At 42.8% G+C, this 17,635-nt stretch overlaps 1 protein-coding gene across 3 annotated transcripts in view; it reads right to left on the bottom strand.

The window, feature by feature from the left end:
- The window catches only part of CHCHD6 (coiled-coil-helix-coiled-coil-helix domain containing 6), a 115,943-nt gene that overhangs the window by 72,926 nt on the left and 25,382 nt on the right, over positions 1 to 17,635 (bottom strand). For 2 of the 3 annotated variants that reach the window (XM_074914567.1, XM_074914565.1), the window contains exons 5-6: positions 5,923 to 5,943; positions 425 to 508 (exon numbers count right to left, since the gene is read on the bottom strand). In XM_074914567.1, coding sequence (XP_074770668.1) covers positions 425 to 508; positions 5,923 to 5,943 — 105 coding nt within the window. The remainder of the gene's footprint in view (positions 1 to 424; positions 509 to 5,922; positions 5,944 to 17,635) is intronic. The other variant, XM_074914566.1, reaches the window with a different exon arrangement.

Below are 17,635 nucleotides of genomic sequence, written 5' to 3'. Positions count from 1 at the left end.
GAAAAATTAATAATACAACTTTAATTCATATTTATAGCAAGATTTGTGGGTTGGTGTTTTTTTTTAATTTAGGAAAGGATTTTTAACAAAAGGAATAAAAAAAAAAAAGACACTTATTTTTTTGAACTTAGCTTTCACCTAAACCCCATGGTGAAAAAGAAAATAAAGTTTGAATTACTTTATTAAAAAATCATCCAGCTAAAAAACCCTCATCTTTCAAACTGAAGTCGTTCAAAAGATTTGGTCTGTAGAGCTTTTTCATTACTTAACCGAGTCAGGGGTGGGGAGCAGACAGATACTGGAAGCTGCCTGTTCCAGCTTTCAGCACAATGCTTCCCGTTTCTCTGCTCTTTGGCTCCACACAGATCTGCACCCGATCCCATCAGTGTTCAGAGGCCACAAATAAAAGACAGCTCAGCCATACCTTCCTCTCAATGCGGGCCAACTGCTCTTGATAGAAGGCTTCTTGCCGCTTCAGCTCTGCCTCCCTGCCTTGCAGCTCCACAGCCTGGGAAGAACAAAAGAACATCAGTAGACGAAGAAATTAAAAATAAAGTGTGAGTGCAAGGAAAGCACACGGGATGCAGACTGGAAGTAAATAATAATAATAATAAAAAAAAAAAAAAATATCACTGCTCAGGACTGGTGTATGGGATCCCTCTCGGTGGAACTACAAACCTTCAGCACTGCAGTTCATTTTGGATTATCCCCGTAAGTTTGAAACACACTTATTAGTATCATACTCAAACTCATAACCTTGATTTTATTTCTCCTTATTAAATGAAAACATAAGATCATAGAAAGGTGACACCTTTCCGTTGCCTTTTTCAGAACTCCACCTTATCCAAGTCTTTGTTTTTCACCCATCGTGATGTTTATTACTCCAATGTCTTTCACCATACCTTAAAAATAGACCTTAAATCCTCCACTTCACAAACAATTGCCCCTTGGAGTGTCAGAAAACTTCTATATATTTAACAAATCCCTACAATCATGAGGAAAATCTAAAATATGAGCCTATGATGTAACATTTTTTTGGCAACACACTTTCTCACGGCCGTGCTTTTGCTTTTACAGACATACACAGGACTACCCTGACAACTAAGTGCTCTCTCCACACACTCTCTGGGCACACACCACCAGCACCCCATCCTCAGATTTGGAGGGGAGATGGGTGTCAGAGAATTTCTCTTCCGCCTCCAAAGTATAAGCGTGACACTTCCAAACCAGCAAACTCTGTATACAAGCATGTGTTTAAGCATAACCTGGTCATCAACTAACTAAGCAGTGATCAGTTGTGTGGTTACAGCAACAGCTTTTGCCTTTTAGCTCTTCACAGCCAGTAGCACTTCGTTGCATTCCCTAAACTAAACTAGCATTAAGAAAACATGGCATTTATAGACCTGAACCAAACTTTTTGAGCTTAAAAATAACAAGCAACAATACCAGTAATGGCATTTGGTTTTCTTTCCCCATCCCACCTCAAAATCTCTGGGGCCACATAAGTTATCACCAGGCAAGACAACCTTTCAAAACTACAATTATTAGTCTGTTCGACATGAACACAAACCCTGCTAATCTACAGCACCCCAGCAGCATTGCTCTTAACTTTTAATGATGATGGTACAATCACAGAAAATGCTGGTCCAGTATGATTAAGCAGCTGGGACAGAAACATCCTCATGGGCTCAGACCTGTCGTTTTATGGCCAACAGCCATTGTTAATGAGAAAAATTACATCTGAAAGCCAGTTGCTGTGCATTTCCTTTTTTCTCCTCCCCTGCTGATGGAAATACTGTGGTATAATAGGGCTTAGAAGAGATTTTAAGCTAGGCAGTGAGGGACAGTTGATAAGCAAACAAAAAAAGAAGTAGGAGTACATGAAATAGGGAGTTTGCAGAGGTGTGGTGATGGTGTCTGTTTGTTTGTAAAGGAAAAAGAAACATTTTGATTCCCATGTTTGTCATCCAGCCAACAGGGCCAGGGTAAGGCACAAGCACTATAGACTCACATCTAAATCCCCCTGCTCTCAAAGACACTTGATTAAAGGCAAAATCTCTGGCTTTGGTTTAACCAGAACTGCTCTGTATCTCACAGCCCACAAACCAGCTGAAAAAGGATGGGCAGGGGGACAAGAATCAGCTGCCCCATACATGCAGCCTGACCAAAGAGATACCACAGCAACAACACTGATGGGCACTTTGTAAGCGCCAAAATTATCACCATTTCTGTGATAAGAGAATCAGAACTACCCTTCTGAACTGATATCCATCTTCTATACAGAAAAGGAATAAGCAATTTCAACTGAAATGAAACAGATGTAAGAAGATAGGATGGTCTGGTGGATGACCAAAGGAACCCGATTCTCCTGCTGATTTTCTGCATAACACCCATAAAATCAGATTACTAAACAAGTGATTTGTATTTCCTTAAGGAGAAAATAAATAAGGAAAAGAAAGAAGAGTGACATAGTACTGACCCCTCTGCACAATCCAGACGGAAGGTGCTTTTGACGTGAAGTGTGTGTCAAGAAAAAATAAAAGATCAGCTCTTAAAAATGCAAGAAAGTTTCTGCTTAGTCTAAACAAATTATGTGGCAGCGCTACTCTCCTGGGGTAGCAGACTATTCTGGGAGCACAAAATCAATACATGTAGCAATACTGGTGAGCAAGAGGTTTTATTCTATTTCTGGCAAGACATGGATATGACATCTCTGGAAGGGAACACAAACCAGGTACCTAATCTCTCAAGCAGGGTGCTGAGCTGCAGCCACAACAGCGGGTGCTGACGTGCACGACGGCAAGCCATGGACTCCCAAGCAGACCTGAGTGGAGCTGGAGTGCCCAAAGGCAATAATGCTCCACACCACCGCACCCTGCAGCGGACACAGTCCCTGAGTGACTTCCCTGGGGTCTTGCAAAACTGATGTCAAAGAATCAAAACCGGATCTCCCATCTGCAGACTGCAGCCTCACTATACACTCACCCTTCCCCCTAAGTAATTTCTGCCATACTATCTCCCATTATCTCCCACTTATCACCCATAAATTGCAGGATGAACCAGAGGTGGCACACAAAACTTCTACTCACAACTCAAACATATTTTCAGTGCCTTGCTTGTTTTCAAGAGCTGCTGATGTTTCAGTGCATTGAAATACACTGAGAAACATTCTATTGGTGACAGATCTGCTTGAAAGTTACTTTCTGTTTCCCTCTATCCCCAGCTGTTATTACTAGAAACTTTAGAACACTTTATGATGATGTTTGAAGTATGAACGGTACAGTCAGAACATGTGTCATTTGAAATATTCGCTGTTCCAAACTGGGTTAGGCAACAAGGGACGTTTTGTATGAATACAGGATATTTATTAAGAGTTCCTCTACTCCTGCTGCTTATTCCCTACCTGAAGTCAGAAGCTTGTGATGTCCCAGACAGAACTGGCTGCTGTGGAGATGTTTATAATTTCACAGGGGATTGAGATTGCAGGTGCCAAACAAAGCGTCAGATAGACTTTCACATAAAGGCCTTTAGAACTAAGGAAGGAAGGAAGAAGGGAAGACATGCGTGATAACAGAATGGTTTGAAAATCACGTATCAGAAAGTTGCATTTTACATCCACGCTGCAGAAGCTACATCTGAGCTTGAACATATCATGTAAGAGATGGCCAAAGCTCAGAGATGACATCTAAGAAACTGCAGTGTAGAACAGAGTGGAGCGTGATGTCCAAAAGTGTGAAAACAGAAACAAAACAGAGGGAGGGGAAGAAGAGCATCGTTAGTTGTAGAACACACAAATGTACCCAAAACTTAGAAAAGTAGCATGGGACAGTGTGATTTGCAAAAGAGAATGTATGCAACAGGCAACTGCCCTCTGTACAAAAACCAGGTGTAAGATATATTCAGGCAATGCTCAGGAATTCCCTGTGATGTGTCAGAAGTTACCAGCATTGCATTCTTACGAAGGGACAGTGAAGGTATACTACCAGCGTGCTGCTGTAGCTTCCACGGGCGTGGATCCGTGGGCTGGGTTGGGGGCTTCTTCAAATTCTTCCTGCGTTTTACTTAACCTGAAAAACTTCGGGCGGTGGAAAAAGTGTAATCTCAGTGCTGCTTTGAACAGTGACAAAGAGCTAGGGCAGAGTCATGTGCAATTCCCTGCCTCCTCCCCTCCCTTTATCAAGTAACTCATTTAGACACAAACTGTGAAAGCACATTTCTAAAGCTATGCATTACATACTGGCTCAACTAAAGAATTCAAGCACTGGCCTGCTAGCTGACAAGCAGGCCAAAAGAAATATTTTACAAGCCTCTTAATTGAGGTAATGAAATATTATAGGTTCATTCTCTATGAACAAAGCCAGATACTCAGCCTCGTCCTGAAGTGACACCAACCTGCAACACATCAGACTGTGCAACTGATCTTCCAGAGCCGGGCTGCACTTGAGCTACAGCCATTCACAGATCAGCTTTGGCTTCGCCCCCCACAAAATACCACCAGATTTTTATTATTTTTAATCACAGTCCCTTCTCATCACCTTGTTAAACATGAAAACTAGGAAGGAAATCTGCTTGAAAAAAAAAAGGGCTTCTTGGCAGAGTCAGATTACAGTAGGGAATGTGGCACCGGGGAATAAAGTGCAGCAATAGCACAGCCCACTGCTGACGGCTACCATCAGGCTTGTCTCTCCCTGTTGCTGGGATTGTGGGATTTGGGGAGAGGGCATGGAGAATACTCTACTGGGGAAAAAAAACAAAAAACAAAAAACACCCCTCTCTGCAAAGGGCAAGTCAAGCTAAAAGGAAAGGTCCATACCTCGATCTATAAAGAACTTCCTCACAGGCAAGTCACAGCACTTGGCAAGATTATTGCAAAAATATTTATCTTCTTGGCAAAACACATTCACCAGTCACAGACGAACTAGTGAGATGACGCCTAGAGAATCAGTCGGAGGCAATCCAGAGAAAGAAGCTACAAGGATAAAGGAAAGGTCCTTAAGTCTCTACCAAACGGCTTGTTTCTACATCATCCTGTCTTTGCCGAGAGGAGTTATCAGCTTCCCCCACAGGTATCCAGTGACATCTCTGCAGCAGCACAGCAGAGATGTTTTGGCTGGGTACCTCAGCTTGCCACACTTCACAACTGCAAATTCTTATACCTCATGCTTTCCCATGTCTCTTCCAGTCCTGGTAGCAGTCCAGGTGGCAGAGGAGAAAAACAAATGCTATTAAAGGCTCCAAGACTAGAAGAAGGAATTGACAGCAATGCACTGAAGAACAGAACTAGTTCCAAAATTAGCTAGCTGGCATGTTCCTCACCAAGCCTGAAGGGAACAGCAGAGCTGAAAGGGCAACACTGAAACAGCAAGAGGCAGCTTGTGCACATCATGCCTGAGACTGAACAGCAGAACTTTACAGGGAAGCTTGTACCGGACAAGTAACCATGGGGGAGCCTTGACTCAACCTCCACTTGTACCAGCAGAAATATCACCACTACTGTGGAGCTGCCTGCAGTCACTCTTCCACACACGCAAGGCCTACAAAATCGTTTGCTGTTTGTCCTTTATCTCATTCTGCCGACGGCGGGTGACTGGGTTTTGTTTTGTTTTAGAACCCAGATGCAGACTCAGGGCCTTAAAAAGCAGTACTGGTGTAACCTTCATTTCCTCCTGTTTCTGCTACTCTCTTAGCCAACAACACACATCACCAGATCAAGTTTGGTTTCAGCAGCTGTAAGCTACACAAAAGGAACCAGTGAAAATCTTTATGGAGGAAATAATATGCAATTTTCTAGCTGAACACCTTTTAAAATGTAATGACAGAAAATAAAATCCTGCATCTGTGCTCAGCAATAACAATCTGTACGTGCGCAGTAACAACATGACACTTGGAATAAGCAAGATCCAGACAAAAAAGAGAGCTTACCCAGGCGTCCAAATCCGCAGGCTTGGAATAAAGAGAGTGCAAGAGAGAAAGGAAGGGAAAGAGAAGAAAAAGAGAAATCAGTGATTTATGGAGGCCGCCTGCTGCTGCACAATATAGCTTTTAGGATGACAAGTTTTTAAAAGTTCCTTAAAAACGGCAAGCATCTTAAGCAGTGCAGTGCTGTCCCCTGTTGGGAACTGTGCTATTAAAGCAAAACAGAAGCGCGTGCACCCCCAAAAATAAAAACAAAGCAAAGCCCCCAAATATTGTTGCGGTATCCCCCTGGAAGGTGGAAGCTAAGCACAGGCAGCTGTGACACAGCCCGTTTCCAGGAGCCGTGGAAGGTGCTGCGCAGTGGTAGAGATGCGGATGCCCACAGCATGCACCCATGAACGTGGCAGTGCCGGGCACACTCAAAAGCAGGTGCCCAACGACTGCGCTGCTTCCAAATCACCTGCAGTTCGTCTCCTTTTGCAAGGGCATTTTTGAATACACAAGCTGACCTTACATAACTTCTTTACGGGCCAATTTCAAAGAGTGCTTCCTAACAGAAAGGCAGTTGAGTGATGAGATTTCCAACCAGATCCCCCTTCCTAGGCAGCTGAACACAGCCCTAGCGCAGAGGCCCAGGCCCAGCTGCCTTCACCTGCTCCTCCTTTCGCTGGCAAGCCCATTCAAGTATGACGTCAAGCAGATGAAGCAGGCTGCAGTATCACCTCTTATTTGCTTATTACTACTTTTTACTTACACAGTAACCCAGCAGCAGCAAAGCAAGTACAAGATGATAAACATTTCATGCCCATAACCACCTCCTCCTGAAGCCAAGGCATTTATGAGGCAGCCACAGCTCTCATTTGTTGTCAAGGGCTACGAGCCTTCCCTGCCTCTCAGGGCTACATTCTATCAGCAGCACATTGGCTAAGCAGGAACTTCAGAAAGGCTGGTCTTTTTTATTATGATTATTTATTTGAGGGGAGTTGACAGGGCAGGAGGAACTTTCCTCTTGGTCATAGTTCAGTGCCAGAGGGAGCAGACGGTGGAGTGTAATATGTTTATGGGATCTGCCATCGTTTTAATGGCACAGAGTGACTACTTCAGGTAACGGAGGGATGATGCTACGTGGGCCAGCTACGTGTGCCATCCATCCTCATCCTCTGCAACAGCCGAGAGGGCTGGAACCGGACATCTACAGTTCAGCTGGGGGAAGCCAACTGCCCCCTTTCTGCAGGCGGGTGTGATACAGCGGCATCAAGCCCTCGGCGGAACCAACCAACACGCAAGAGGTGCTCACTGGTAATCGCCGACCGATCTTGACAAAAGCCCGATTTGAATAACATTTTTCTTCTTACTGATTTTTACAGTCAGGACAGATGCGCTTAGTTTTGTTTTTACATTTTAGCAACCGCAAGACTGTCTATCCTCAGCAGATGGACAGGAGGAACACAGGGCTCTTTATGGTGCATGTTATTATTTCAGCAGGTAGGTCATGCACACCAGTAACTCTTTCCTGGATTTCCATCTGTCACCCCTGGGGTGCCTAAACCATTAACTGTCACATTCCTGGTAGACAAACGCTTGCATGACAAAATGAACACGAGGTACTAACTCAGTGGCACTGGACAGTTGCTGAGAAGAGAGCAAGGAGAAGGACCCAGCCCTATCACCAAGAGGTGGTCCCTCTTATACCCCCATAAGATACAATGCACAATAGCAGAATCACAGTTTTAGGAAAGATAACACTGTCGCCAATCACAGGGCATCTCTTCTGCTGGTACTGACAAAGGCTTTAATTCTGTCACCTTTCAAGAGGGGGAAAAATTATTACTCCAAGAAGAGATACACTCCACTGAACAGAAATAGGAAAATTGAAACAGGTGTAGATGTAGTAGGACATATTGCTGTGTCGGGAAAAAATAACTACATTTGGAGTGAAGCATAGACTGAAAAAAAAAAAAAAATACAAAACAGAAGACTTAAGAGGCCTACTGGTTTAAGTTTTCCTGCCTCCTAAGCACATGCCAAGATCTCTTTGCCGACCTGCATTTACCAGCTTTGCCTGATAATAAAAGACACAGCATGTCCTCTAATATTTTCAAAGTTTAAGTAAACTGTTTAAGAAATGAGCAACATCTGGGTTCCTTGCTTCCTAACTGAGTTTCACTTCCACCTCCCAGCTGGGGGCTTGTGAGCTATAAAATCCCAGCCCTGGGACACAAGCCATCTTTTAGCACCCTTGGCCAATACTGCTGAACTCTTCTGCTAAAAGGAGGGTTCATTCCTCTTACAAGCAGCCTTCCTGACTGTATCAGAAGCAGAAGGTTATTGAAACAGGATCTCAGGCCAAACTGGCAACCCCTGTCCTAAGTACTTATACAGGGGGAAAAGATGACACAGTCAGCTCGGAGAAGACTCTGTCTAGATATGGGAACTACATCTGTAATGCATTCATGCTTCTGAAAATTTCATATTTGAACACTGATTATTCACGCAGGAGATGTTTTCCCACATATGTCCCAACTTCGAGTGCAATCAAGAACACACCACCAAATTGGTATTTCCTACACACGGACAATTTCCATCATCTTTTCCATACTCACACTTTCTGAACTCATACACCACATCACACATACATAACTGCCATAACAGACACATCACTCATGTCTGTCATGGCCTGGGCAAATGCAAAAATGGCAGTGAGCAATCAAACCACAGTTCAGCAACCGGCAGTGAAGGACGAAGGGATCAGCATGACAGAACAGTGGCCTTAGGAGGGACACTGCCTTTCTAACCTGCTTGGAACCAGCTTCACCTAGATCACTTCATCACAGAATGGTCTGGTTTGGAAAGGACCTTAAAGATCATCCCCCCCTGCCATGGGCAGGGCCACCTTCCACCAGCCCAGGTTGCCCAAAGCCCCGTCCAACCTGGCCTTGAACCCTTCCAGGGAGGGGGCAGCCACAGCTGCTCTGGGCAGCCTGTGCCAGGGCCTCACCCCCAGCACAGTAAGCGTCCATTATCTTGCCAGAGTCAACAACTCTGCCATATGACTAATTTCACTACAGCGTGGCCAGTGACTCGGGAATCCACACTACCAGCTTGGTAGAGATCTCCTACCAAAGAACGGAGTATTTTCAGGGGCACTGCCAACTTTGGAAGTGGAAGATAGAGTGGGAGATGCGAGAAATGAGAGGCAGCAGGTGCCCAAAACCCAAAACAGCTGCTGGCACCAACTTTTGCACTCATGTCAGTATCTGAAGAGCTCTGCAGCACATATTCTAACATCTTGATGACCAGACTTCATCACTGAATGAGCAAAGAGTCATTTCTTCTTAAGGCAATAATCCAGCGCTAAACTTTTCCACGATTATAGGAATTAAAGCATTTAAAGAATGTAGCTAGACATTCAGTATCCACTCCAGACCCTTAAACGCTTCCAGTTTAGGGGAAAATTGAAGCAGTATCAATATTAAACGTAATGAGAGTCAAGAGATGTAACCAACTGACAAGGGAGAAGAAGCAGGAAGAGACACTGAACAGCAATCAATTCTGAGGAAAGGCTGTGATGAAATTGCTCAACTCTATATACAGAGCATACACAATTTTATAAACATGAAGATGGGAAGCAGCAGAAAAACCCTCTGTCCTTTTATGATTCAGGGACAACTGCACTTCTAATACTTATGGCATTGCTGCAAATAGGTTTGCAATGCTCACAGCTGATAGTTTTCATTTAAAACAAAATAAAGAGAAACCTATTTTATAAAATCCAAAGTAAACCATCTGCTTTCATTGCTTGCTTTAATACTTCAGCCCATTCCCACATTCTCCTTTTCCCATCACCACTTCTATACATGCATACATACATAGTTTTCATTTTGTAGGCTGCCAACAGACAAGGCATTCAACATCTATAGAAATCTTGCAGAGCGTAGGCTCTCTAGAGATCCATGCTCAAGATGCTTATTTCTGATAGCAGGTGAGTCAACAACTCCCTCTAAATTTTTACCTCTTTGCTTAAATTCCTGCTCTGCCTGTTAGACACGAGATTCAGCGAGTCCCTGACCAATCTAGACAAAAAAACCCCAACAGCTCAAGAAAGGGCATCGTGGAATTCTATATTAATTATGACTTTCTATCCCAGAACATATTTCAGACCCTACTGAGTCAATGAGGTATTTTCTCATAAAGCTAGAAGAATCAAAGGCCACTCAACTCTTCTTGGATTATTTCTAGCTCATAATCATTAATACAGTCTCCCATTATGCTAGCCTAAGGGTGGCATATGGCTTTCTAGGGATAGGACAGACGGGGGAAAATAACAGTTACGCATGCCTACATCCCAGTCTCATTTCTATGCATGCACATGGGGACAGAGCTTTCTCCTGCCAGATTCTTAAATACCAAATATATTAGCTTCCGAGTCAAACATAGTACTTCAAACACAACCACTGTTTTGCAAAAAATCAAGACGACATGCATAATCAACCCATGTGCCTCAAAGCAGTAAAAATGATAAACCATGTGAGTTCAGAAGGAATTCCCTTCTCACATTTGCTTCCAGACACTATATGCAATTTTTACCTGTCTCTGAACAAAACAGATATTTATAGGCACCAGCCAATGGATACAGGTTTAGTGTGGTACAGTGAATACAAAGTTCCTGCCACAAGATTAGAAATCTTATTTCATTTAAAAAAAACCCAAACAACCACCCTATCTCAAATACTATACAGTTTAGGAGAAATACAGTTGACTTGGGGGCTGCTTTTTAATACAGGCAAAGACTGTCTTAATCACATGTTTGAGTAAAAAAATTCTTGAAAGCCTTCAGTCATGGTCATGCATCCCCTGTCTGTCTGAATCCTTCTGCAGGAGAATCAGGTGCGCTTTCAAACATCACAGTTTATGTTTTCACCCACTTTGACAGTCTTGCAAATTTTCCTGTTCTCCCTGCTCTTCCATCCCAGATGTATGCAAAGCACGCTTTACACAGTGTTACAGGGTTGGTATCTTTCTGGGGGCAGAATCCAACCTACCAGTTTGCCAAGATGTATGTGAGAAAAGACAGAGTAATCAACATTTGGAACAAACCAAGCGGACTACAAAAAGTACAGGGGACTTAAGTTAAAATAAGTGGCCTGGACAAGCACACATACACAATCATGCTCATAGTGAGGTGTTACCTATGGAGGAAAAAATATGTAGAAAGATTAATCAGAGACTGCCCAGGAAAATAAAAAAACATGGAAGTGAGGAACCACCAGTCTCCCTCATTTCTATGATCACTAAAGAGAGACAGGCAGTCAGCACTAAATTTTCCTACAACCAGTTCTGAAAATGTACCTTGGTCTTTGCCTGCAGCATTCCCTACATCCTAGGCCACAGTGTTATGAAAAGGCTGCCAATTAAGTTGTGGTTTTGAGCTATAGACAAAATGTCCACCAGAGACTCTGATTCTTGCTTCCAAAGCACTTGCAACCCACTGTGTGCTTTAGGAAGAGAACATACTGGTTCTCAAATACATGCACTCTCGGCTCCTCAGAAGGCTGTGATCAGAGGAAATGCTGCAAGGTTGCATCTTTTAATGAAGTCCGAGTATACCATAATGAAATCATCTGCAAAAAGAAGAGTGTGGATTCAGCAACAAGGATTTCAGGCTATTGTAAAACGGCGTTTTTTATTTTTACATTGCAATCTCCAGGGCATGATTGTATCAAGAGCAACTTGCAAATCTATGTCACTGCCGGCAAAATTTTGATTTCCATTTGATAGAACAATTTGCAAACAGCAGTTTTCCACATTGTGCAAGTGCTTAACATTTGTAAGAACTACAAGAATTCAATGCTGATTCAATGCCCAGTTAATGGGCAATGCAACACACTCTTGCTCAAGGCAGATGGCTTGGAAAAATCAGGGGCGGGGGGAGATTATTCTCTCTTTCTACAAAGGAGCAGTACCTGGTAGTGTCTCAGCAAGGATCACAAGCCCGGTGTTGCTGCTGTCAAGAAGAGGGGATAGACTGCGTGCCACAGAAACAGTTAAGCAGCTTGAGGAATTTTCCTTAGGAAAAGAAACCAACATTTCGCTCTCAGTGGAGCTTCTGAAGCTCAAAAATGATGTCACACACTAAGGAACTAGACAAGTATTTACTCCTGGACCTTTTGATCAAAAGCAAGAAGCTTGAAATTTAGCTTTAAAATACTGTATGCTCTAAATATAGCAGTCAGATGACCTGACAGAGCTAAGATTCATGCTTCATGAGTTTGCAAATTGAGAGTCAATCCAGCTCAGAGTATCACAGAACCCTAAAGACAGATTGCTGTATTTACTGTAGTAGATACTATTTACAAACATATCTCCACGCTGTTTGCTCTCTAATTATAGTTGGGGCACATACAATCATTTACTTTCCGCGAGCTCCTCTGATACGCTACACCTCCAAGGTCAATGAAAGCAATTTTAAGAACCTGTTGATTGATTTATTGACCAAGTAAGTTGACCAGTGCAGTAGATGAGAAATAACCAGACAGGCCAGTGATTTGATAAATATTCCTGGAGACTAGTCACTATAGGCACTGGAAGTCAGGGAAAAAGAAACCTTCAAAGGCAGGTTCAGACTTCTTTTAGAACCTGTGTTGACAGTTGGCCCTAAAACCTCAGTCCTTATGCAGGCCTGCTTGGTCAAGTGCACTCCCCAACCAAATGCTTGGGATGACTTGTACCACCCAGTATTAGCTATCAAATTCTGCAGAAGCAATTGGCAGAAGTTCAGCTCCTATTACCAGAAACAACGTGAGAAGAAAGAGGAAGGGGAGAGGGCACATGAGGCAGAAAAGGGATACTTGTATCTGAGGCCATAGGTGGAAATCATCACCCACAGGCAGCTCCCAGTGCTTGGGAGAGGTTTCTGGTGATTCTGTGGTGGGACCTCACCACAGCTACCACCGAGCTCCAACAGCATGGAGCAGATTATGAACCTGGCCTGCACTGAAAACCATACACCTCATCTATCAAGTATTCACTGAGATGGCCTGTATTTTTTTTTTTTCCTGTGGATTTAATTGTGATTTAATAAGGTTTTCAATGAAACATGTTGGCAGCTTATCACAAAACTAAGCTGAACATAACTTGGACTCCTTTTACACTGTCCGCTTGGTTGTGTGAAGAACTGTCATCCAGCTCAAACAAGAGGCAAATTAGGATTCAGCTCTGTTGCACAGGAGTGGTTTCCTAAGAGGCAGAGGAAAGGTACACTAACAAAGCAGGAGGCAAAGGAAAAAGCTTGAGTGACTACTATTATTTGTACAATATTTTAGATAAACTTTTGGCACTGTGGTTTTGGGGAGTTTACATTTATTCCCAAGACAACAAATGAATTAAATGTCCAAAGACATCAATAGCTTTTTCCACAAGCATAAAATTAAAACAGGTAAAAAACACCATTCAGGTGCAGACAAAATAAATTAGCAAGATCAAATTCACCATCTCTCATAACCTCTCAGCATTTTTGAAAATAAATGCCACACTTATCAAAACAACCTTTAAAATAAACACCTTTAAAAGCTTATTTATCTCATAATATTCTCCTTCCCGCCTGTCATATAATATATGTATTACATACACATAAAATCAAAAGAAAAATCCACTCAAAGAAACCAACACTCCAGTGCTCCCTTCTCCATTTAGTGTTGGTTATACCCACACCCACAGAGACCTTAAAACATTTTAAAGGATCAAGCTTTCCTTCTCATTAGTACCACCATCACGTTGTTCTGAACTGTGGTCATATAACCTTTTGCACCTTTTCACTCTATTGAATCAATCTCCCCTGGCAACTTCTGGTGTGGCACTCCGCTCCCCCTGCCTCCGGCTCTTCTTCCCTCACTAATTCTGTGTTCAGAACTGTGAAGCACAAAATTAGACGTTTCAAATTAAGCAAGGAAAGAGAATGAGAGAACCTTATTAAATCAACATTAGCATCAGAGTGTCTTTAAAAGAGAAACTCAATTGCAAAATATTACTTGTTTCTGTAAAGCTCTTTACATTGACAGAAATGAGACAGGCAGCAGCTGAAGTCATCTTCCTCTGCCCCCACCTTCCCATTGATGCTGCTTACAGTGCTCGAGCAGGACGAGCAGGATCCTTCCCAGAGCACAGCCCCAGAGGGAGCAGAGCCCACCTTGAACTCACAAGCACTGAAACTGCCAAGTAAAAAGGACAAGGTCTATTACCATGATGGTGAGGGAAAAGACACACATACAAACACAAAAAAAGCATATTAACGCACAAAAGCAGACTCCTTGCTCCTCCCAAGCCTTCCACAACACTGGCTGTTCTCTCAAGCCATGTTACAAGTTACAGACAATTCTTTACTTCTTATAAGGCAAAGAGCAATTTCAAATTTTAGTTTCCATTCTCAGCCCCCAGGAATCCAAATTACTGACATGGTGATGATCAGCATTTTCTGTTCCAAAACATCATAACTTTCTGAATGGGAACCTCCAGTTCCTGGCCAGGTATCCTTAAACTCTTTTTCCACATAAATCACTGGAGTATCATAGCATTCCCCCTCGCTGAATAATTAGACATGTTGTGAAAGCCAGAAATCACCTCTGGTCTTTAAACATGACTTACCCTTGGCACTTCTTGACTAATAGTTGATATTTGCACCTTGTGTCAACAGAATGAGCACACACATCTTACAGCAGCGGGCAGCAGGCGACATACTTGTCTGCTGGGCTGCCACCTCACCCAAGGAGTGTCTCGGCAGTACCTTGCGGGCAGAGTTTGTAATGTGTGCTGCTAAGGAGTCCTATAGGAACAAATCCTAGTAGAACAATTCAAGTACAAAATATATATATATATTTTAAAACATTAAAATCAATTTCTGTGTACCCATTTAGCTAGAGAATATTATCCTAAGGGCAAGTGATACAAAACGGAAGCTCAACTCCTGATGACAAGACAAAGCTTTCAAAGCATTCTTGGGCAAAACAGACAGCACTCCAACAGAAACGGAGGCTGAAACTTTTGATCGCTCTAGTCCTACCACGATATGGAAACTTCTATATCAGCCAGACACTACTGGAAACTCTGCAGGTTGCAGACAGGTTTAAGTGCAGGGTCTGTACCAATGCGTGAGGCCTCTGAGGAGCCAGGTGCTGGCGGTTCTGATAGCTCTTCAGGGCTGTACTTAAAGCGACCGGTTCCTCATCTGACAGTCATGCTTAGATGCCATTAACTACCCACTGGACAAAGTAGTTCCTACACCAGAGTTAAGACAAAGTGCACCAGGAAAACAGGAAGAAGGGGGAGGATAAAAATAACACCCACAAGAACTAGTGACAAAAAGCTAACTTGGTTGTTAAAGGACTGTCTATCCTTGTTTTGTAAAACAAAATGTTTCATTTTCATCTCAAAGAGAAGCAGCAGCACTACAAGACTACTTGGGGCCTTCCACAATGAAAGGGTCTGATGAAAACGAGCAATTTACCATTCAATTATAAAACTAAAATATGGGGAAAACAGAAAAGCCAGAATGAAACACTGAACCTGTCGTCTCAGGGCTGCCCTCGATGCCTTTTCAGGCTGGTAAGAAGTCTTTACCAAAATACACTTAACTGCCCACTACATGCCTTTCTTCCAAGAAAGGACAACACTAAGCAAAAATTGCAAATGTATTTTTTCCTATTCTCTGCTGCACTGAATTTTCTTCTAGCCTTTCCCTAGCAGTCTGACACAGAACTAGAAGTGCTCTCCCATTGCCTGCAAGTCCCATCCCTTGTTTTTGTAGGAGTTACCACATAGCACCTTTAATTCAGTGGGACGGTAACTATAATGATGGATGTCTAAACAGAATTATAATAATAGGGGCTCACGAAGTTAAGCTCTAAACATAATGATCAAAATTAATAAACTGACATCCCTAAATAGGAATGCAGTTCATAGAATCATAGAACACCAGGTTGGAAGGGACCTCAAGAATCACCTGGTCCAACCTTTCTTGTCCAAAGCACGGTCTAGACAAGATGGCCCAGTGCCCTGTCCAGCTGAATCTTAAAATCCACCACTTCCCTGGGGAGATTATTCCAGTGGCTGATCCTTCTCATTGTGAAAAATTTTCCTTGTGACCAACTGGAATCTCCCCAGGAGTAACCTGGACCCATTACCCCTGGTCTTTTCCATGTAAAAAGGGAATCTCCACCCTCTTTGTAGCCACTCTTCAAACACTGGAACATGGTGTTAAGGTCTCCCCTAGGTCTTCCCTTCTCAAGGCTGAACAAACCCCATTCTCTCAGACTTTCCTCACATGGCAGGCTTCCCAGCCCTTTGATCATCTTTGTGGCCCTCCTCTGGACCCTCTCCAGCCTGCCCACATCTGGTTTGCATAGTTCATGGCATGGGATGTTATTGAACTGCAAGGCCCTCTTCCCTTATAAGCAAAACACCAAGAATATCAAAACGGAGTACCAATTCAGCTTTAAAAAAAAGGCACTCTAATTTCAGAGTGTTCATCAGGTAACAGTGTCTTTTTCTGCAAATACCAAGTTCACATTCACATGCCCAACGCTTTCAGCTCTTTAGTGCCTCCATTCTGAAAATTTTTCAGGAAACAGTCAACTTCTACCAGCCACACAAAACGTACAACTAGAAGAACAAACAGCAGAGACAATTTTTGTTCAACTTCCACCATCAAAAATCATAAGTCAGTTTGACAACTTGGCATATACCAACCCCACAAGCAAACAATGAAATACATAGGTAAAGTCACTTAAAACTGAAAGCTCGGAAAAGCTTTAAAAGAAACACAAAGTTTTAAAAAGCAAAAAAGCATCTAAACAACCAGAGGGCTCTGAAGGGTTTTATTTTTGTTTTCTAAAAACACACCATACTATTCACCTTCAAAGATCTCAGTGAATGTCAACACATCATGACAACAAGTTCTTGAGATAACTACTATTCCAGGAAAACTAAAGCACAAGCAAGATGCAATAATTTGTCCTGATTCATGCAGAAAATACTAGACAGGATCATGACTGATAACAGAGACCCAAACCGCAGAAGAAACCAAGATTTTCATCATCCATGTATTTGCGCAGATTACTGAAAGGAAAAGTCACAGTGTACTGATGCTTGCCTGTTAATATCCTTCCAAGATGGCACAATCAGAAAATTATCTCAAAAGATCTAAGTACAGTGGAATGAAAGGTTACACACTTTTGAGATGAAGGGAAAGAGCTGGAGCAGCAAAAAGCAATCCCTATTTCATTCTTAAGTCTCTAAGGGACTCGGGAAGCAGCAATGAATGGTGGAAAGCCATCCACCAAACCCCAGTAACTAATATTGCCTGCAGTGATTAACTCACTCTAGGTGTCAGCCTGCCACCTACTACTGTCACTGCCGAAAATTCACTGTAAGCACCGAGAGATTCTGAAGAAGGGAACAAACACTGAGAAAGAAGAGGCAAGACAGACACAAAACAATGCAAGGAGTCACAGCAGCCTTTCCTTTCAGTAGTAACCATCGGCTGCAGCACTTAGCCCTCTTCTGAGATATCAGTAAAATGGACCCGTCTCATCACCAGCAAATACGGAATTAATATTCACGGGTTCTATAACTGACATAATTGCAATTTAAAAAGGGCAATTAATCATCAGCCACATTGGCAGCTGACTTGCCAGGCTGTGATCCTCTCTCTCCACATCTGCCAACA

The sequence above is a fragment of the Athene noctua genome, chromosome 10 (genome assembly GCF_965140245.1).
Source record: "Athene noctua chromosome 10, bAthNoc1.hap1.1, whole genome shotgun sequence".
NCBI classification, from domain to species: Eukaryota; Metazoa; Chordata; class Aves; order Strigiformes; family Strigidae; genus Athene; species Athene noctua.
Note: the sequence above shows the minus strand (reverse complement) of the source record. Positions and strands in the feature narration are given on the sequence as shown.